The sequence below is a fragment of the Microcebus murinus genome, chromosome 16 (genome assembly GCF_040939455.1).
Source record: "Microcebus murinus isolate Inina chromosome 16, M.murinus_Inina_mat1.0, whole genome shotgun sequence".
Classification (NCBI taxonomy): domain Eukaryota; kingdom Metazoa; phylum Chordata; class Mammalia; order Primates; family Cheirogaleidae; genus Microcebus; species Microcebus murinus.
The window spans coordinates 62,691,504-62,711,724 of NC_134119.1; the positions used below are offsets into that span (position 1 = coordinate 62,691,504).

Consider the following 20,221-nt stretch of genomic DNA (forward strand, 5'->3'; position numbering starts at 1 on the left):
ACTGGGACAGAAATCAGACCGAGGCCACCTTTCCTCCAAGGCTGGGGAGGAAAGACCTATAGAGAGGCACTGCAGGGTCTGTGGCCCTAACTTGGGGACGATGGGGAGACCCAGGGACATGACAGAGAGGCACTGAGACACAGAGTTCCTGAGAGAGGGAGAGGACAGACACGGAGGCACGGGACAGTGAGGACACACAGGGAATCAGACGGACAGAGCTCCACACCCACAGAGGCACGAGGGGGGCGCTAAAAACCTGACTCGGAGGCCCGGGGAGAGCGACAGTGGGGGAAACGACCGAGACGGAGACTCAGAGGGGAGGGGCTCTGAGGGAGAAAATGAGCGACAGGAGGGACAGCGGGGAGAAGCGGGGGCCAAGGCGGGAGACACCCGACGGAGACGGAGAGGGGACACGGACGGAATCGCAGCAGAGGAGCGGAGGAGGAGCGGAAGGCCGAGAGATCCGCCGGGGCCGAACGCAGGGAGGCTGCCGCTCAGGCTGGGCGGACCGGGGCTCAGGACGCGCCGCGCCGGCCTGGCGGGAGACGAGCGCGGCGGAGGCCGACGCCGGGCGGGGCGGGGCGGGGCGGGCGCCGAGGGGAGGCCGGCGGGCGGCGAGAAGGGGAAGGAAGCGGAGGTGCCGGGCGGGCGCGGGGCGCGGGCAGGAAGCGGGGAGGGGCGGCGGGGCGGGGGCCTCCGGAAAAACGCCCCAACTTCCTGCCCCGCCAGAGCCAGGAAGCGGGAGCCGGGACTCAGGGCCCGGGATCGCCGAGCCCGACCTCGGGCGCCCCGCCGGTCACCTCCCCGCGCGGACACCAGGTACGCCGGCCCCGGCCCCGCCCGGCCTCCTCCCCTCGGCCGCTGGGGGACGTGGGGCGGAGAAGGGAGGGGCCTGGGCGCTGCCGGCGTGGAGGGGCCTCCTGGGGCCCGCGGAGCCGGCGGCCGCCCCGCCCGGGGTCTCAGTTTTCCCGTCTGTGAAAGGGGGCAAAGAGGGGAGAACTAACATTTGCAGAGCGCCCAGCAGCGGGGGACGAGCGGTGCGAGGCCGGGGTCCAGGCCTCCCCGCTGCTCGGTGGAGAATAGGTGATCGCTCCCATTGTACGGGTGGGAAAACCGAGGTCCAGGGACGGAACCGACTTGTCCCAGGGAACACACAGCGTGAGACCGTATGGAGTTGGGATTTGAACTATCAGACGCTTTCCGCTAAGCGCCGTCGTCCAACCCCGCATGCTTTAGCGCCACCTAAAAAGAAAAACGACAATGATAACAACGCCCATGGGCCGCTGTGAAGCTGAAAGTTGCAGAGCACGTTTGAACGCGTTTTCGGAAACCTCTTTTCTGAGTCATTAATTGTACCCTGGGAGATGGGTGTAGAGGGGAGAGCTGGAGACCTTCCCCCATTGTACAGATGGGAAGACTGAGGCCTGAAAAGAAGGCATTACTTTTTGCAGGTTGCACTGCTTGTCAGGGGGAAAGGTATGCTGAAATCCAAGATTTTTGCAATCCAGTTCCAGCGGAAGGGGCAGTGGGGGCGCGGAGGGAATTGATGTACGAGCATTAGAAATTCAGCTGGTCTCCGATGTGGAGAGGCATATAGGGCAGGGGAGCCCCAGTCCGAGGTGCTGGTGTTCAGCTCACAGTCGGTTCTCTGATTGAGCTCTGGCCAGGAGTTGGAACAACCCGCACCTCTGGGCGGGGGGGCGGGGCTCGCAGAGTGATGAGGGCAGTAGAGATACGGAAATGCCGGCCCTCCGAGACAGGCCAGAGCAGCCCGGTCTGGCCAGCGTGGCGCAGTGGAGCGCTAGAGCGGCTGGCGGGAGGAGTAGAGTCACTGGGGCAGGAGCCGGGCAGGGGCAGGGCTAGAGCGGCTGGCAGGAGGAGTGGAGCTGAGCGCAAAGGGGCACTCTGGGGCGGCTAGAGCGACTCGGCGGCGGGGTGGGGGGTGAGCCTGGAGCCGGCGCGCGGAGGCTTCGGTTCCGGCGGCTGCAGTGGCTTCTCTTCCCACCTGGAGCAGGTGAGGGACGCGGCCCCTGGCGGGCGTCAGACCCTAACTGTGCGTCCTCCCCGACCTCCCCTGCTGTGCACATTGCCACGGATTTAGGGCCGTGTAGACTCGCCATGTCCATGTAAGATTTGGGACTCGTGTAGACCCGCCACGTTTCTTAAAGATTACAAGGTGTTACAGACCCTCCAAGCTCCTGCTAGCCGCCCTCCCATTGAAGACCCAACTTCTTAGACGTGGGGTCCTCATAGATCAATAAGAGCATCCCCCAGAGTCCGGGGCTCTATAGACCTTGGGGCTCGGGACGCACTGCACCTCTTTTACGCCTCCAGAGGTTCCATGACAGGCTTCTTTCCCTGAAGAATCATGATCCGGTACGATCCCTGGATCCTTTAGACTCACTGCATGTCAAATAGAATCTGGGCCTTTACACATTCCAAGAGCTCCTTTTAGGTTCTTTAATGTTCCCAGAGGTTCTTGGAGGCCGTGGGTCATCCGCTCAATATCTTATAGACCCTGAGCCCTGCATAGAACCCAGGTGCCCATGTGGTCCCCCATGTGTGCCAGCTTACATACAACCCCCCCCCCCGTAGACCTTCTGAACCTGCCCTAACCACCACTCCCCTCAGAGCCCCTGTCACACAGTGCTCCCTCTGCTAGACCCCAGGCCTTACTAATTGCCTATAGATCCGTCTAACCTCTGGCAGCTTAACTTGTAATTCCTCAGCCTTTGTGGGACCCCCTCACCCATCATCTCCTAAACAGCCAACACTCCTCATCCCCATCCTCTCTAAGCCCCAGTCTCTGTGGAGCAGCTGACTCCAGCCTGCATTCCTGCCCAGGCCATAGTGACCACATACTCCTGACTTTTCCTGGCACCATAGCACCATAAGGAGACTTGATGTGTCTCAGAGCTTTGGGTCAGATTTTAATTTCCAATTGTGGGGTGAGGGGTCCCCATTCCCTGAAGAAATGCAGTCTGTGTTAAATACATAAATTGAACCAAGACTGCCCAGGTCTGAATCTTGGCTCTGTCCCTTATGAGCTGTGCCTCAGTTTCTTCCTCCGTAACAGGAGGATAAGAATGATCTTGGGATCATTGAGAGGATTAAATAAGTTAATACCTGAAAAGCAGTAATGCTGTGCCTGGCACATACTAAGGGCACCTTACGTGTGAGCTGTTATTTCATATTATTGTGATGAGGAATAAGGAAATACTTGTCAAGTGCACAATTTGGGGCCTGGCACCAATTATTTACTCAGATAACGTGCAACCCCCTCTTTTACCCTTTTGGAATCTCCTTGCCTCAATGGAACCTTTCCACCCGTGTGTGGGATGATCATGGACCCTCCAGGTCCATGGTCGTGTTTTCCAGCCAAGAAATTGCTGCTGGTGGTGTGGTGAAGGTTCCCCATCTCTAATGGGAATAAGAACTGGTTGGGGTGCTTGTGGTATTGAGTTGATACATGAGAACACTTAGAGCAATGCCTAGCACCCTGTGTGTGCTATGTGAGTTCAGCTTTCATAATAAATTACTACTATTTTTCTGCCTTGGTTTGCAAATTTATTAATGCAAATATTTAACAATGCTCAAAAAAAATTTTTTTTTTTTTTTTTGAGATAGAGTCTCACTCTGTTGCCTGGGCTAGAGTGCCGTGGTATCAGTCTAGCTCACAGCAACCTCAAACTCCTGGGCTCAGACAATCCTCCTGCCTCAGCCTCCCGAGTAGCTGGGACTATAGGCATGTGCCACCATGCCTGGCTAATTTTTTCTATATGTTTTTAGTTGGCCAATTAATTTCTTTCTATTTTTAGTAGAGACAAAGTCTCACTCTTGCTCAGGCTGGTTTCCAACTCCTGACCTTGAGCGATCCACCTGCCTCGGCCTCCTAGAGTGCTAGGATTACTAGCACTAGCATTACTAGTGTGAGCCACCGTGCCCGGCCCTATGCTCAAATCTTGAATTCTAAGCTTGGATGTTAGACAAATATACTTTATGGAAAAGAATAAAAATGATGCTGGCTTGGGTGGACCCATAGGATGGCATTTGGATACGCCAGAAAGCATCATTGTTTAATACCCATAGTTAAAATCATAGCGACCATTTACTGGGAAGCCAGGGAGGAGGCCCAGGGAAGAGGGAGAAGGGTGGGTCTCAGGCAGCTATGGTTATAAATAGCTTCGGGCTGTAGGGAGTCCCCCCCACAGTCCACCACACCCCTGTTTCCACAGCTCCTTCCCTCCTGACACGAGCTCTGTGGCATTAGTCAGACTAATTAAGGACACAGAAGATGTCGGTGGAAGGACTCAGGGAGAAGTGGAGACTCGAGGAGAGATAGCAAGAGATGGTGGAGAGAAGGGTATGGAGAGAGATGAGAGACAGCACATGAGACCAGATCTCTGAGAGGTGTGAAGGTGGCCGCTACAGAAGCCAGATGTAGGAAGACAGAGGTGCAGAGTTGGGGGAGAGAAGCAGGGAGGGAGGCAGAGTCCGAGGGAAAAGTGAGACGAATTTGGAGGAAGAGAAGGAGAAAAATGAGGAAACAGAGAGAAGAGAGGCAGGGACATGAGGCAACTTCAAGCAGAGCCGAAGCTGGGAAGAGCCAGGGCGAGCCGGCTGGGGAAAGGAGGGAAGGCAAGACAGACAGAGGGTGGAGGGAGACAGACACATCTGGGCTTGGGCTGCCTGAGGATTCCCCCCCACACACCTCTTTTGCTGGGACTGGAAGCCAGGAAAGATAGGAGACCACTGAGGGAAGGAAGAACTGGCTTTGGAGACTCCTGGTCACAGAGGGAGTAGGGTTCAGAGTTTTGTTTTCTTACTGTGGAGAGAATTGGGGATTGGGGGTTTGCCATTGTGACTTCCTGTCACAGGAAGTGGGGTGGGTGGGTTCAGAGGCAGCATCCTGCCCCAGGCCTGTCACAGATCAGAGGAGAGCCCCCCACACCCCGTTCTCTCCTTCCACCTCCCTTTAGCTTTCCCAACCCAGCTTGTCTCTGGGCCCTGCCCCATCAGGAGCCAGCCCCCAGCCCCAGGTCCCTCCGACCCAGAGTATGGCCCCCAGCCCCCTCCTCCATCAGGCACCCCAAATTGCAGGCTCTCAGACAGCCCTCCCAGGGACCCAGGCTCCTCAGCCTCCAGCCCCCGCCCCCCAGGCTCCATCCGTGGGCTCCGTGCCCCGGCTGGCTGGACTCTGAAGGGCTCTTTGTCGCCACACAGAGGCCCCATTGAGCTGTGGAGGCCGGGATGGGGGGAGGCTGTTTACTCACCTTCACACCTGGGCCAGGAATCTGTGAGTAACCGCCCCTGCCTGCTCCTCCCACCCCTAACCGCGGCCCCTCCTCTTCCCGCAGCCTTGCAGAGCCCAGGGAGATGGAAGACGTCGCCCGAGGGGTGGTGAGTGGGGAGAGCCAGGGGTGAGAGCGCTGGGGCTGTGAGGGGGGCCCTGTGGACTGAAGCGCCCTCCCCTTCCACAGGCCCCAGGGCCCCCCCGGCCTGGCCTGGTGCCTGTCAGCATCATCGGGGCTGAGGACGAGGATTTTGAGAACGAGCTGGAGACGGTGAGCAGGAGATGGGGTGGAAAAGCTTCTGTCCCAGGCTTCAGTGTCCCATCCCATGTCCCCTCCCACCGCAGTCCAGTCCTCCATCTTCAGATGCCTCCTCCCACAGCCTGTGTCTCCTTCTCTCATCTTCCTGGCACCTCCTTCCTCATCTCACCTACCCCACCCTCAGGGCCCCATTGCAGCATCAACTCCCACCCTTACCCCAGTTTTGATATCTGCTCTCTCCTCCCCCTCCTTAGCATGGGTCCCGTTCCTTCTCTCCTAACTTCTGTCCTCATCAGCCACCAATACAGCATTGACTCTTACCCATCCTCCCTGACCTCCTGCCCTTGCTGTCACCCTTGTGGCATAGACGCCATCACCACCCCCTACTTCCCAGCATCTTCCAGCTTGGATCCATTGGGAAGAGCCAGGGACCAGGTAGGATCGAGCCCCAAGGCCACTCCTCTTCTCCCCCTTATACTCACACCCCCCATCCCCCCACCCCCTGTTTCCACCCCCAGAACTCAGAGGAGCAAAACAGCCAGTTCCAGAGCCTGGAGCAGGTGAAGCGGCGCCCAGCCCACCTCATGGCCCTCTTGCAGCATGTGGCCTTGCAGTTCGAGCCAGGACCCCTGGTGAGGGCAGGGCTGGGGAGGCACAGGGAGGGGTGAGGCTGGGATGGGCCGCAGCTTTCAGTGAGCTAAGCCAATGAAGGTGAGCTTCACTGCAGGGTCGTGCAGAGAGCACCAGGGGCTCCAGCAGCCTGGCAGAAACCACATCCCCATCCTACCCCCCTTCTGTGCCTGTGGCAGTGCCACCCTTCAGTGACAGTGCCCTTCCATGGACTCTAGGGGATCAAAGCCTTCTCTGCAAGGCCTTCTTGGCAGGTGCCACCAGTTAGTCATTCAGGGTTAGTGCTTAGGAGAGAGCTGTCAGCCGTCCCAGTCTAGGTGGCACAATAGGCTGTGCTTGAGAAAAGGAAAGCACCATGAGCAGCCCACGAGGCAGACAGGACATAACTGTTGACCCAGAAACCTCCTGGATGAGGCAGGTGATACCTGGAAGGTATGGATGCCCAGCTATGCTGCCTAGAAACACCAACAGAATCTAGAAAACCTTGCAGGTGATTTAGGAAGGTAGAAGCCACAGTGTTGGCACTGGCTCTGTAGACAAGGGTCTCGTCCCAAGAAGGTTCCAGTGCAGCCCAGCACAGGACAGGAGTGGGGGATAGCCCAGAGCATTGCACTATATGGAAACATACAACAGATCCCTCCAGAAAACTGGGAGACCTCCTGGGAGTGCAGCAAGAAGGGCACATTATCCGTGAGGCAGGAGGCTGGTTGTCCTGACACCAAAGCTTCAGACTTGGCAGAAAATGGGGAATGTGACCAGGCGTGGTGGCTGAGGCTGGCTGAGTTAATCCTAACACTTTGGGAGGCTGAAGCACGAGGATCGTTTGAGGCCAGGAGTTCTCAACCAGCCTGAGCAACACAGTGAGATTCTGTCTCTACAAAAAATAGAAAAATTAGCTGGGCATGATGGCTCATACCTGTAGTCCCAGCTACTCAGGAGGCTGAGGTAGAAGGAGTGCTTGAAACTAGGAGTTGGAGGTTGTAGTGAGCTAGGATGATGCCACTGCACTCTAGCCTGGGCAGCAGAGAGAGACCCTGTCTCAAAAAGAGAGAGAGAAAATGGGGAAATTGCCAGTATCTTCTGTCTGCCTTCTCTCTCCTGGGGCCTGGAGGCTATACCAAGAGCTGAGTGTGTACCTGATGCTATTCTAAACCCGTCACCTGCATGAACCTGTCCAACCACAGGGAGGTGAGGGCCACGGGTGGGCATGGAGATCAGGAAGCACTTCCCAGAGAAGGTGACATTTGAGTCCCACAGCCATGGGGTGACCAGGAGGCTGGGAAGCTCCTTAGGGTTTTCAAGGGAAGAGTATGACTTGGGAGGGGAGGGAGGCGGGAGAGTCATACCAGTGTCTCCCCCAGCTCTGCTGCCTGCACGCGGACATGCTGGGCTCCCTGGGCCCCAAGGAGATCAAGAAGGCCTTCCTCGACTTCTACCACAGCTTCCTGGACAAGACCGCGGTGAGAGACTTTTACGAAGCCGAGGGCTTTATGAAGGGCGGTCTGGCCAGAGCGACTGCCAGCTAGGCCTTCCCCACTGGGCCTCCTGGGCTGCACCCCACCTCTCCCAGCCGCCCCCCTCACTGCAGTCTCTCTCCTGGGCAGGTTCTGCGGGTGCCTGTCCCTCCCCATGTGGCCTTTGAGCTTGGTAAGGAGAGGAAGAGGGGACTAGGGTGAGACAGAGGTCTCTAGTAGGGGCCCCTGGGAGGGAGGCCACACTCCCGTGCTCTGGGTGGATGGCCCAGACTCATTCATTCCTTCTTGGTGGTGGCAGCCCAAGCAAGCATGGCCTTGGGAGTCCCAGGGCAGACAGGGACCTTGGTCCAAGTGACCAGGGAGCTGGTCCTCAGCCCGAGTGTGTCCCCGCAGACCGCACCCGGCCCGACCTCATCTCCGAGGACATGCAGCGGCGGTTTGTGCAGGAGGTGGTGCAGAGCCAGCAGGCCACTGTGGGCCGGCAGCTGGAGGACTTCCGCTCCAAGCGGCTCATGGGCATGACACCCTGGGAGCAGGAGCTGGCCCAGCTGGAGGCCTGGGTTGGGCGGGACCGAGCCAGCTACGAGGCCCGGGAACGGCACGTGGCCGAGCGGCTGCTGACCCACCTGGAGGAGATGCAGTGAGTGGGCCGGCCCCAGGGCACCCCCACTGCCTGCATGTGTCGCCCCCAGTGTATGGGCTCCCTCTTCAGCCTCAGCGTCCATTTCATAGTGTCTGGGGTGGGTTCTTCACCCAGCCCTGGCATTTCAACCCATCCTCGCTCTTCTCTTCCCAGCTTTGGGGTTCCCTTGCAGTTTTCAGGTCTTGTCTGTGGTCTGGCACTTAGTCCCACCCTCCCAGACCGGAGGTCCTTTTCCCACTTGTGATGATCCTTCCCAGTCACTGCAGCAGTTCGCCTCCCACCTCCTCTCCCTGCCCACCTCAGCCTCTCTTCCCTGCCCATCCCAGGGGAAGGCAACCTGGAGACCAGGTGGATAAGGACCTCAGGCTTAGCAAGTTTGTCACCAATAACTTTCTTCTCCCTACAGACCTACCATCTCTACCGATGAAGAAAAGAGGTGATAGAGCAGGGAGCACGGTGGGGAGAGGCGTGTGGGCTCCTGAGTCTGAGGGAGGGGCTGGGGCTGGACCCCTGGGTCTGAGGGGGGAGGAGCTGGGGCTGGACCCCTGGGTCTGAGGGGGGAGGGGCTGGGGCTGGACCCCTGGGTCTGAGGGGGGAGGAGCTGGGGCTGGACCCCTGGGTCTGAGGGGGGAGGAGCTGGGGCTGGACCCCTGGGTCTGAGGGGGGAGGGGCTGGGGCTGGACCCCTGGGTCTGAGGGGGGAGGGGCTGGGGCTGCACCCCTGGGTCTGAGGGGGGAGGGGCTGGGGCTACACCCCTGGATCTGAGGGAGGAGGGGCTGAGGCTGGACCCCTGGGTCTGAGGGAGGAGGGGCTGGGGCTAGACCCCTGGGTCTGAGGGGGGAGGAGCTGGAGCTGGACCCCTGGGTCTGAGGGAGGAGGGGCTGGGGCTGCACCCCTGGGTCTGAGGGGGGAGGGGCTGGGGCTGCACCCCTGGGTCTGAGGGGGGAGGGGCTGGGGCTGGACCCCTGGGTCTGAGGGGGGAGGGGCTGGGGCTGGACCCCTGGGTCTGAGGGGGGAGGGGCTGGGGCTTGTACTCCTGACCTTGAGCAATCCGCCTGCCTGCCTCAGCCTCCCAGAGTGCTAGGATTACAGGCGTGAGCCACCGCACCTGGCCATGCCCCTGTCCTCTTAAACCCTCTTTCTTCAGACACTCACAGGAAATAGTTGTGGGGCTGGGAAGGGAAGGCGGGGTCTCTGCCTCTAGGGGCGGTAGTTGGGGTCTGTGTGTCTGTTGGGCCCTCAATGTCCCTCCCCACAGTGCTGCCGTGGTCAACGCCATCGGCCTGTACATGCGCCACCTTGGGGTACGGACCAAGACTGGGGACAAGAAGTCGGGGAGAAACTTCTTCCGGAAAAAGGTGCTTCCCTCAGTGGCCAAAGCTGGCCCTTTCCTCTGCAGAGACCACCCTTCCCCGCCAGGGAGCAGGTGTCATGACTCTGGACACCTCGGGTCAAGTTCTGCTCTGCTGGTGTTTCGGGAATACCCAGCTCCCTCTCACCCCTCATCCTCCCGCAGGTGATGGGGAACCGGCGGTCAGACGAGCCTCCCAAGACCAAGAAAGGACTGAGCAGCATCCTGGATGCCGCCCGCTGGAACCGGGGAGAGCCGCAGGGTAAGGTGGCCCTGGCCTCTGCCCTGCCCTGTCTTGCCTCGGCTGCACCCACCTCACTGTCCCTCCCTCTTGTTTCAGCTCCAGATTTTCGACACCCCAAAGGCGAGGTTGATGGTAAAGGACTTGTAGCCAGAGCATCCGTCCTGGGGGCCTGAGGGGACCCCTCGGTCCGAGGGAGAAGGAGGGGTGCTAGTGATGGGGAGGAGGGGCTGGTGCATTAGAGTCACTGTTCTCTCATTTCCTTCTTTCTCGATTGCCATCTCCCCAGGTGAGAAGCCAGGACTTATGGACCGGAAGGGAGGCCTCAGCATGCCCTCTCGGGACCGGAATCTTGGGGCTCCTGGGCAGGACACCCCTGGAGTCTCTTTGCACCCTCTATCTGGGGAAAGCCCAGACCGAGAACCAGGTGAGAGTATCTGGTCCCGGGCTCTGTGAGGTCCTGGGACCTCAGGGCAGGAGTGGGGCCAGTCCCTGGTGGTATCCCCTAGAATAGAAACCTTTCCCTGCAAGACACCCCCTTCTGGCCGGACATGGTGGCTCATGCCTGTAGTTCTCTCACTCAGGGTGGCCAAGGCAGGATGATCACTTGAGCCTAGGAGTTCCAGACCAGCCTGAGCAAGAGCAAGACCCCCTGTCTCTACTAAAAATAGAAAAATTAGCTGGGCGTTGTGTCATGTTGTGTCATCTGTCATGTGTGCCTTTATATCACATGTCATGTGTCATGTTGTGCCTGTAGCCCTAGCTACTTGGGAGGCTGAGGCAGGAGGATCTTGTGAGCTGGTGCATTTGAGGTTGCCATGAGCTAGGCTGACACCACGGTACTCTACTCAGGGCAACAGAGCAAGACTCTATCTCAAAAAAAAAGGGGGGGGGGCCGGGCACGGTGGCTAGCGCCTATAATCCTAGTACTCTGGGAGGCCGAGGTGGGCAGCTTGCTCAAGGTCAGGAGTTCAAAACCAGCCTGAGCAAGAACGAGACCCCGTCTCTACTAAAAAATAGAAAGAAATTAATTGGCCAACTAAAAATATATAGAAAAAAATTAGCTGGGCATGGTGGCACATGCCTGTAGTCCCAGCTACTTAGGAGGCTGAGGCAGGAGGATCGCTTGAGCCCAGCAGTTTGAGGTTGCTGTGAGCTAGGCTGACGCCATGGCACTCTAGCCTGGGCAACAGAGTGAGACTCTGTCTCAAAAAAAAAAAAAAAGAAAAGAAAATACATCCTCTGGGTTCTGGCATCTGCTCCTCCCTGCTCCTGGTCACTAATGTTACTGGTAACCTTGCCCTTCCCAGGCTCCCCTCCCGACCCCACCCTCTCTTGGTGCCATGTCTCCACCTCCTTGGACTGTGTTACCCCTCAACTCCCTCGGCCTCAGGTCCCACAACCCTCTCTGAGCACAAGGCCGGTCACCCTCCGAGTTGCATTTCTGTGTCCCCTTAGACAGTGAGCCCGCCGGCCCCATCTGCTTCACTTGGCACAATCCTCAGGACCGTGTGGGCCCTCTGCCCCTTGGCGCTCAGATAGTGGCTTGGCCAGGCCTGAGTACAATCCTGCTGCTTCCTTGTGTTGTATCTGAGCCTCAATTTCCTCATCTCTAAATGGGGTAGATCTACTTTCCCCACAAGGCCCAGCTGAGGGCAGGGGAGGTGAATAGATGTGGAGGCATCCCAGCGTCTGGCCCGTCCCTGGTCTCTGGGTGGCTGCAGTCTGGTTGGGTGGGCCAGCACAGGGGGCACCCCAGTGCTGTGGCATCTTCACCCACCTGGCCCCCAGCTGCCCATAGCCATGTGCTTGGAGGTCTTAACATCTGTCTGTCCCCCAAAGACTTACAGAGCAGCTGCTGGTGTCTGCCAGGGACGGGGTAGCTGCAGCCCCCCCATTCCAAGGTAGAGGAAACTCAAGCCCCCAGAGTGTGGGTCTCACCACCATGAGGTCCTCCCAGCCAGCCTCACTCCCTCCTTCCACCCCACAGGTGCTGACAGCCCCCTGGAGCCAGGGGACCCACCCCTGCAGGGCCCGAGCATCCTAGAGCCTCCAGCACCCCTAGAGAGCACCGAGGAGGGGGCTGAGACAGAGAGGTACCCAGGCCAGGGCGGGGAGGCGGGTGGGTGGAGTCTGCTCCGCGCTCCTCTCCTGCTCTCTGGTCCTCCTGCTCCTGTCCCTCCTTCTCCTCCTTCCCCCTTTCTTTCCTCATCTCATTCCTCCCTATTTTCTCCCTCCCTTCTCCCCTTGCCCCGTGCTCTCCCTCTCCCACCCTTTCCTCCTTTCCTTCCCTCCTCCTCTCCTGCTGGGTTTTCTCCCCTCTGCTTTTCCAGGCCCTCCACTTCTCGTCCCCCTTTGCTCTTTCCCCCTCTCCCCTTTTCTCCCTAGCTCTTCTCCCCTCTCCCCTACTCTTCCCAGCCCAGCACAGCCTTGCTCCTGCCTCCCAGCCCCAGCGCCCTCCCTCAGTCCCCCACCCTCTGTGCTCTGTGCCTGGGGGCCCTGTTCCCCTCACAGTTGGGGGGCAGGCTCTGCCCCCTGCCCGTCCTCGTGCTGCTGCTTTGGGGACCCTGTGGCAGGTGTGGGGAGGTGGGTTGGGTTCCATCTTGGTCCACCTCTGACCCTGTGCCCCTCTCTCCCCAGAAGGTGGAAGAGGTGGGTGCCTGGGCCCTGGGCGGGGGGAGGGCTAGCCCCTCCCCCATTTCTCCAGCCCCTTCCCATTCCCCATGGCCACCCCCTCCCCATCACCCCGTGAGGGCTGGGTGGGGACATCACCCTCCCAGGTGAAGAGCTAAGTATGGCAATCCTCCCTCTGTCCCCAGCCCCTTGCTGCAAGGAAGGGAGGGGGTTGGTCATGTGCTCCACACTGGGTTCCCTTTCCCTTCCCCACCAAGCTCCACGTGTCCCTCCTGGCCACTCCCCAGCACCCTTAAAATCACACTACTCTTCTGACTCCCCTCTCTTCTGTTGCATGTTCCATCCCTGTCCTGGACTTTCCCCATCTCTGTCCCCGTCCTGGTCTCACCTGTCCCTGTCCTGATCTCTCCCTGTCTCTGTCCTTGTCTCCCCCCATCTCTGTCCCCGTCCTGGTCTCACCTGTCCCTGTCCTGGTCTCCCTGTCTCCCTGTGCTGGTCTCTCCCTGTCCTGGTCTCCCCTGTCTCTGTCCTGGTCTCTCCTCATCTCTGTCCTTGTATTGTTCTCTCCTTGTCTCTGTTCTGGCCTCTGCCTTCCTCTCTCCCTGGCCTCGGGGTCCAGGCTATCAGGGCGTCTGGGGCGCTCAGAGAGCCTGCGGGTGAGTGACCGCCGCCGGCCTTCCCGGGGCAGCCTCGGGGCTAAGGGCCGGGGTGGGGGCCGCTCCAGGAGCGACGTGGACATGGACCCCAGCTCCGCCACGGCTGTGCTTGGCCCTGCCCGACGAGCCACGTACGTCACTCCCCTCCCACCACTGTCCACTGAGGAAGCCTGGAGAACCGGGGAGGGGGGTGTTGCCAGAGTCGCAGAGAAATGGGCATCGGACGTTGAGGTCGCTGAGAGCCAACTGCGGTCATGGGCCTCGGAGGAGGAGGGGGTGGAAGGCTTCTTCTAGAGACTTGGGGACTGCTCTGCAGCACAGGCCACCCTGGGGGCATCAAGTGCTGAGGACATGGAGAGGGGGTGAACACTAAGGAATTGAAGGCTCCCCAGGGTGGGGCCCCAATAAGGCCTCTGTCCACAGCCCTGAGCCCGGAGACGAGGCAGAGCCGGGACGCTCAGGACTAGAGCTGGAACCGGAAGAGCCTCCGGGCTGGCGGGAGCTCGTCCCCCCGGACACCCTGCACAGCCTGCCCAAGAGCCAGGTGAAGCGGCAGGAGGTCATCAGCGGTGAGTGCCACCCCGCCCAGCCCGCTGTTGCCAAGGAAACGGTGCAGCTCTGGCAGAGGCAGAGGCTGACGCAGACAGATGTTCATCTTGGTGTTATGTATTGTGGGGAGGACTTGAAGGCAGATCCAACCTGCCCCAAGTTCAGATTGCTCCAACACAGAACAATTTGTTGCGTAAATCATAGAACAGCCACTCAGTGGGACAGGAACGCAGCTGTCAGAGTGACATGTCCAAGAACTTTTAGTAGTTCAGGATAGTGCTGGTGTGAAGAGCCAGAAACAGGGTATAAAATTGTATTTCTGGCATAAGCCTTTGTTTCCTTCTCTGTGAAACGTGGGCACGAATAGTCGCTACCGGCAGAGATTGTCATGAAGGTGACATGATTTGAGTGCAGTGTTTAGCACAGTGTTGGGCACAGAAGAGCCACTAATGGGATTGTTGTTACCAGTGTGATCTTAAGTCAATTAGGGGGAAAAAAAATTTTGCTTCCGGCTAGAGAGATGATAGGTATATCGTTTTTGTCTTGTTTTTTTTTTTTTTTTTCTGTGCTTTCTAATTGTGTATGAGTGCAGAGCAGTGGCAAAAGTAAAAACTTTTGGAAGCTTGTTTGAATGTTTATTTACAGGTTGCTTAATAGAAAATAACTCATTCAGAATTTTTAGGGCAGTAGTTGACTACTTTTTTGGGTCACAGATCCCTCTAACGATAGGATAAAAACATGAGTGGTGCTATCCCACAGAACTTTCTACAGTGATGGAAATGTGCTTTATCTGCATGGTAACCACCAGCCACACACGGCTGGTGAGCACTTGAACTGCAGTGAATACAACTGAGGACTGAATTATAAATTTCATTTTGTTTTAATTAATTAAAACGTAAAAGAGCTGTACGTGGCTGGTGGCTACCACATTGGATGGCATAGCAAATTTTCTCCCCAGAAAAAATATGCGTGACACACAAAATTGTGCATTTAGTCTCAGGGGACTTCTGGGCCCCTGGAACTCACACACACTCCCTCTCTGGATGTGAGGCCGTCAGCCCGTGCGTAGAGGGAATCATTGCATCAGGAACGAAGGCTGAGAAAATGGCTGGATGGTTAGACATTGAACACAGCTGCAAGCTTGCTGGCGGTGGGCCGGGGGCACCTACCAACTCATCCTGGATTGCCCAGGACTTTCCCAGTTTTGTCACTGAAAGTCCCATGATAGGCAAACTGGGACTATTGGTCCCCCCGGCTGGATGCCACAGCAAAAAGAGAAAGGCAGTGGGTTGAGGGACCCTCCATGGCTGCGTAAGGGGTCAAATGACCACCTAGAGAGAGTCCCCCTCACACCACCACTGTCCAGGAAGCGTCCTGCACCTGCCCTGGCTCTGTCCCCTCCTCCGCATTCCCCAGCTTGCCCCTGAGGCCGCCCCCATAGTCTGCCCACTCCCCAACGTGCTTCTTGCTTTGGCGGCCCCACAGAGCTGCTGGTGACGGAGGCAGCCCACGTTCGCATGCTGCGGGTGCTACATGACCTCTTCTACCAGCCCATGGTGGAAGGGGGCTTCTTCCTCTTGGGGGAGCTACAGAACATCTTCCCCAGCCTGGACGAGCTCATCGAGGTGCATTGTGAGTGCAGGGCTGAGGCCCCTCTGCGCCCCCACTGCTGTGTCCCTCCTTTGAGGCCTCTGCAGTAGACCCACAGCCAGCGCATTCTCCCTGAGTGCCTCTTCTGTCCTGGCACTGGGGACAACCCCCAACTTGGGGGTTGGTGGAGGGGCAGACATTCCATCTAAGCACATGGGGGCGGGGTACAGGCTCACCAGCCCCAGGGATCAGACACAGACACACCTGTAGCCCGACCCCCACCGCACCCAACCAGATACTACATGCCACCTTCCAGGCCGTAATGAAGCACCCCGTTTCCTCCCTGCCCCCCACAGCCCTGTTCCTCGATTGCCTAATGAAGCGGAGACAGGAGAGTGGCTACCTCATTGAAGAGATCGGGGATGTGCTGCTGGCCCGGGTGAGGGTGCCCTGCCCGCCCCCTCTTCCCAGCCAGGGGCCAGGTCCTGAGCCCTCCCCACTCGAGTCCAAGGGCCTAGACCCCAAGCCTGTCCTGCTACTCTAGGCTCCCATCCCCATGCGAGGCCCTGTTCTTGCCCAGCCCCCCTGAGACACCTCCCTGGCCTGAATCTCTCTGTAGTTTGATGGTGCTGAGGGCTCCTGGTTCCAGAAAATCTCCTCTCGCTTCTGCAGCCGCCAGTCGTTTGCCTTAGAGCAGCTCAAAGCCAAGCAGCGCAAGGAGCCTCGATTCTGTGCCTTCGTGCAGGTGAGGTGGGGGTCTGGGCTCCGGCGTCCCAGGGCAGGAGGGGGCTGGGGACCTGGACTCCTAGGAGAGAGCTGGTGTCCCGGCCCTGGGGTGGGCCTGGGCCACCTCAGCAGCATTTTCCCCGCAGGAGGCTGAGAGCCGTCCGCGGTGTCGCCGCCTGCAGCTGAAGGACATGATCCCCACGGAGATGCAGCGCCTGACCAAGTACCCGCTGCTCCTGCAGAGCATCGGGCAGAACACAGGTACTGCCTGACCAGCCCCTGCGGGCCTCAGCTCTCCTCCCCTGTCCTTGGGTGCCGCCTGCAGGGGCGGGGCTCACCGGGCCGGTCTCTCCCCTGCCTGCAGAAGAGCCTGCAGAGCGAGAGAAAGTGGAGCTGGCAGCCGAGTGCTGCCGGGAAATCCTGCACCACGTCAACCAGGCCGTGCGCGACATGGAGGACCTGCTGGTGAGCCTTGGCACAGCCCTGCGCTGGGGCAGGAGGTGGTGTGTGCGCAGGGGCAGGCCCCACCTCCACTTGGCCCTCAGCAACTCCCTCTCAGGGTCACTGGAGGTCAGGCCTGGCTCTTAGCTTGTCCCCCCGGGGTCACTGCGGGTCAGTCTCTGCATTGGGCTTGTCCCTGTAACACTCGGGTCTCTGCTTCAGCGGCTTAAGGATTATCAGCGGCGCCTGGATTTGTCCCACCTGAGGCAGAGCAGCGACCCCATGCTGAGCGAGTTCAAGGTAGGCCCTGCCTGCCCTTCCCTCCCTCCTTTCGGCCCACCCTGGCCCTGCTGCTCAGGGGGTCTCTGAAACAGCCCCCAGCCCACCCTGCCCGTCTGATAATGTGCCCCACCTCGTGCCCATCGTGACCCATGACTGATCCCCGCCCCATGGTCATCCTGCCCTGCTGTCCCCTGTGTGGGCCACCGCTGCTCCTGGACATCAGAACCTGGACATCACCAAGAAGAAGTTGGTCCACGAGGGCCCGCTGACATGGCGGGTGACGAAGGACAAGGCTGTGGGTGAGTGCCAGGGTGGCAGCGGGCGGGGGGTCCGGGCCGTGTGGGGGCTCTGCATGAGCTCTTGCCCTGGCCCACCGCGCAGAGGTCCACGTGCTGCTGCTGGACGACCTGCTGCTGCTGCTCCAGCGCCAGGACGAGCGGCTGCTGCTCAAGTCACACAGCCGGACGCTGACACCCACGCCCGACGGCAAGACCATGCTGCGGCCCGTGCTGCGGCTCACCTCCGCCATGACCCGAGAGGTGGCCACCGGTGAGCACGGCCGTGATCTGGGCTCACTCGAGCAGAGCTTCCCGGCGGGGTGGGGAGTGGGCATTCTGAGGAGGGGAGGCCACTGCAGAGGCTGAGCAGGGGGCAGCCTGGTGGCCAAGGTGGGGTGGGCAGGGCCAGGCTGTGTTTATTGAGTGGGGTGGAACCGGCTCTGGGCATTTGCCCAGAGGCCCACCGAGGAGGGCTTTGCAAACCCGCTGCCCAGAAGTTGCACCAGGGCCACGGACACTGGGAGTGACTGTGTGGTGGGGGTGGCTGGAGGGTTTGTGTAGCAGAGCCAGCCGGGGACTTGTGGCCTGATTCCATAAGGGGTGTGACAGAGGGAGGGCTCAGGAGGGCACACAGGGCCCTGGATAGTTATGAGCAGGACAGTGAGGGGTGAACTGAGTCATGGGACCCCTGAGGGTGCTGCCTTCTGGGGAAGCTTCCCTAGCCTCCAGCCTATGCCCGAGGAGGGACCCTGCTCTGAGCCTCGTCTCTTCCCCCTGCAGATCACAAAGCCTTCTATGTCATTTTTACCTGGGACCAGGAGGCCCAGATATATGAGCTGGTGGCACAGACAGTGTCTGAGCGGAAAAAGTAAGGGGGGTCTGGGTTCTGAGCGTGGGCGGGGAGGCCCCGGCACAGCAGCTGGTGGCTCTGACTGCCCAGGGCCTTGGCCTGTCTCCCAGCTGGTGTGCCCTTATCACTGAGACTGCTGGATCCCTGAAGGTTCCCGCCCCTGCCTCCCGCCCTAAGCCCCGGCCCAGCCCCAGCAGGTAGGTGAGGGGGGGGGGCCAGGGCAGGAGCTGGAGTTCCCGGCTGTCAGAAAGCAGGGCTGGCTGCCCTGTGCATGCCCAGAACCTCAGCCCCAACTCCGTCTCTGTGTGCGTGCGTGTGCCTGTCAGCCCCACCATGGCCCTGTCTGTCTCCTATCTCCAGGCCTTTCTGTCTTCCATTGTCTGGGCCTCTCTGTCTCCCTATCTCCCAGCCTCGATGTCTGTCTCTGTCTCCGGACCTCCCCATCTCCCCACCTCCAGCTGTCTGTCTCCCTGACCCTGCTGCCCCCCGGGGCCAGGGATGTAGGGTCACCCAGCACTTCCTCCCCTCAGCACCCGAGAACCCCTCCTTAGCAGCTCTGAAAACGGCAACGGTGGCCGAGAGATGCCTCCAGCTGACGGTGAGGCTGGGGGCAGTGGGGGAGGGGCCGGGTGGGGATATCTTGGGTGACGGGGCGTCCATAGGAAGCCCGGCAGGACCTGAGCACCCTCCCTGTTCCCCCACCCAGCCCGGACTGAGAGAATTCTCAGCGACCTCCTGCCCTTCTGCAGACCAGGCCCCGAGGGCCAGCTTGCTGCCACGGCCCTTCGGAAAGGTAGCTCAGCCCCGCGCCCCCAGGGTGGCCCCCAGCCCAAACCACCTCTGTTCCCGTCTAATTCCTGCATGCCCAGCTGTCAGAGAATACGCGTACCCACCCAGCTTGCATCGCCGTCTTGAGTGGCCCCACGTCCCTCTTCCTTCCACAGCCGCCAACCCTTCTTTGACCCTAAATTCAGCCTCTCCCTGGACGCTTTCCACCCTTTCCACAGTTGTCCCTGTCCCAACCCTAACCTCAGCCACACCTCAGCACCCTTTTGAATCTCCCAACCCCATGTGCTCAGCCTTGCCTGGACCCACCCTCACCTCCAGCCTGGCAGGCCCTGGGCCTCTCCCCACCCCACACGTGTGCCCCCCTGACTCCACCCTCTGTCCCTGCCAGTGCTGTCCCTGAAGCAGCTCCTGTTTCCTGCTGGGGAAGACAGTGGGGCAGGGCCTCCCCGAGATGGAGATGGGGGCCCAGGGGGTGGCCCCCTGAGCCCAGCACAGACCCAGGAGATCCAGGAGAACCTGCTCGGCCTGGAGGAAACCATAAAGCAGCTGGAGGTGGGGCGCAGCACGGGGGACCCTGAGCGGGCTGGGGAAGGAAGGGGCCCCCCTCACAAGTGACCCCCTCAGGAGCTGGAGGAGGAACTCTGCCGCCTACGACCACTCCTGTCTCAGCTCGGGGGGAATCCTGGCCCCCAATCTGGCTGTACCTGAGGTCCCTGTCCAGGCAGGTGAGTGGGGGACCTGGGGGTGGATGCTGCTCTGAGAGGAGGGACCACAGTGGTCCCCCTACAGCCCCAGCCCGCAGGTCTCTCCCTCTGCCTTTGTCTTTTCTAAATCTTCCTGTTCCACCTGCTGTCTCCCATCTCTGCATCTCTGCCCACCTCCCTCTCTCTCCCCTCTCCCTGTCCGTCTCCCCCTCTCCGTCTCTCCCTGCCTCCTGTCTTCTGCGTGCCCCAGGCCTTCCGCAAGGAGAGGAAGGGGGAGAGGACGTGCAGGGGGCCGCCCCCACCCCCACAGCTGCCGCAGCATCTCATACCCCGAGGGCCTGAGGAGAAGAAGCCGCTGCCAGGCCACTCCTGGGAGGGGCCCAGCTGGGGTCACCATGTCCCCATTGGCCTCGGCCTTCTCCCTCCTGCCTCTGCTTGGGGGACTCAGGGCTTCATTCCAGGGTGGGCACCACAGCGACCCCCAGGTCCCGGGCCATCTCAGTATTGCCTGTGGGGGCCACCCCTCCATCCCTCACCCCGAAGTGCCTTTGCTCTGTTTTTATACCCTGAATTGGAGGTTTATTTTTTAATATATATTATCTAAGGAGAGGTCTGTGTTTGTGAGGGTGGGGTGGGGCCTGGCGTGGTCTCTGGAACCCTCCGTGACTGGTGGCGACGTCCCAGGGCTGTCTGCCATGTTGGCTCTGTGCCTCTCGCCTTGCTTTGGTGGTTCATTCACTGGTTCCTTGAACAGTTCTCCCCAGGTACCCCCACACACAGGGTGCGAGAGCACCCCCCAACCCTCCCTCCCAGCTCCCACCCCAAACCCC

The 20,221-nt window shown here is 59.9% G+C and overlaps 1 protein-coding gene across 5 annotated transcripts; it reads left to right on the plus strand.

Moving 5' to 3' along the window:
* Nucleotides 1–668: 668 nt before the first annotated feature.
* Nucleotides 669–19,998, plus strand: ARHGEF1 (Rho guanine nucleotide exchange factor 1). Of its 5 annotated transcripts, none has more exons than XM_012758451.3 (30): nucleotides 669–819; nucleotides 5,358–5,400; nucleotides 5,481–5,564; nucleotides 6,071–6,184; nucleotides 7,544–7,642; nucleotides 7,787–7,829; nucleotides 8,051–8,297; nucleotides 8,707–8,736; nucleotides 9,559–9,658; nucleotides 9,817–9,913; nucleotides 9,992–10,027; nucleotides 10,182–10,319; nucleotides 11,883–11,988; nucleotides 13,146–13,313; nucleotides 13,606–13,751; nucleotides 15,217–15,363; nucleotides 15,678–15,760; nucleotides 15,941–16,066; nucleotides 16,194–16,308; nucleotides 16,412–16,512; nucleotides 16,711–16,788; nucleotides 16,994–17,069; nucleotides 17,152–17,319; nucleotides 17,829–17,916; nucleotides 18,009–18,095; nucleotides 18,429–18,496; nucleotides 18,605–18,691; nucleotides 19,076–19,239; nucleotides 19,312–19,412; nucleotides 19,642–19,998. In XM_012758451.3, exons 2-29 carry the CDS (start codon nucleotides 5,377–5,379, stop codon nucleotides 19,393–19,395), a joined length of 2,904 nt encoding a protein of 967 aa, XP_012613905.1. In that variant the 5' UTR covers nucleotides 669–819; nucleotides 5,358–5,376; the 3' UTR covers nucleotides 19,396–19,412; nucleotides 19,642–19,998. The 5 variants fall into 5 exon arrangements, with proteins under 5 accessions (XP_012613905.1, XP_075849233.1, XP_012613906.1 ...); XM_075993118.1 differs by having other exon boundaries at nucleotides 13,251–13,313; nucleotides 19,642–19,778; XM_075993117.1 differs by lacking the exon at nucleotides 669–819 and adding an exon at nucleotides 1,927–2,014 and having other exon boundaries at nucleotides 19,642–19,778.
* Nucleotides 19,999–20,221: the final 223 nt, after the last annotated feature.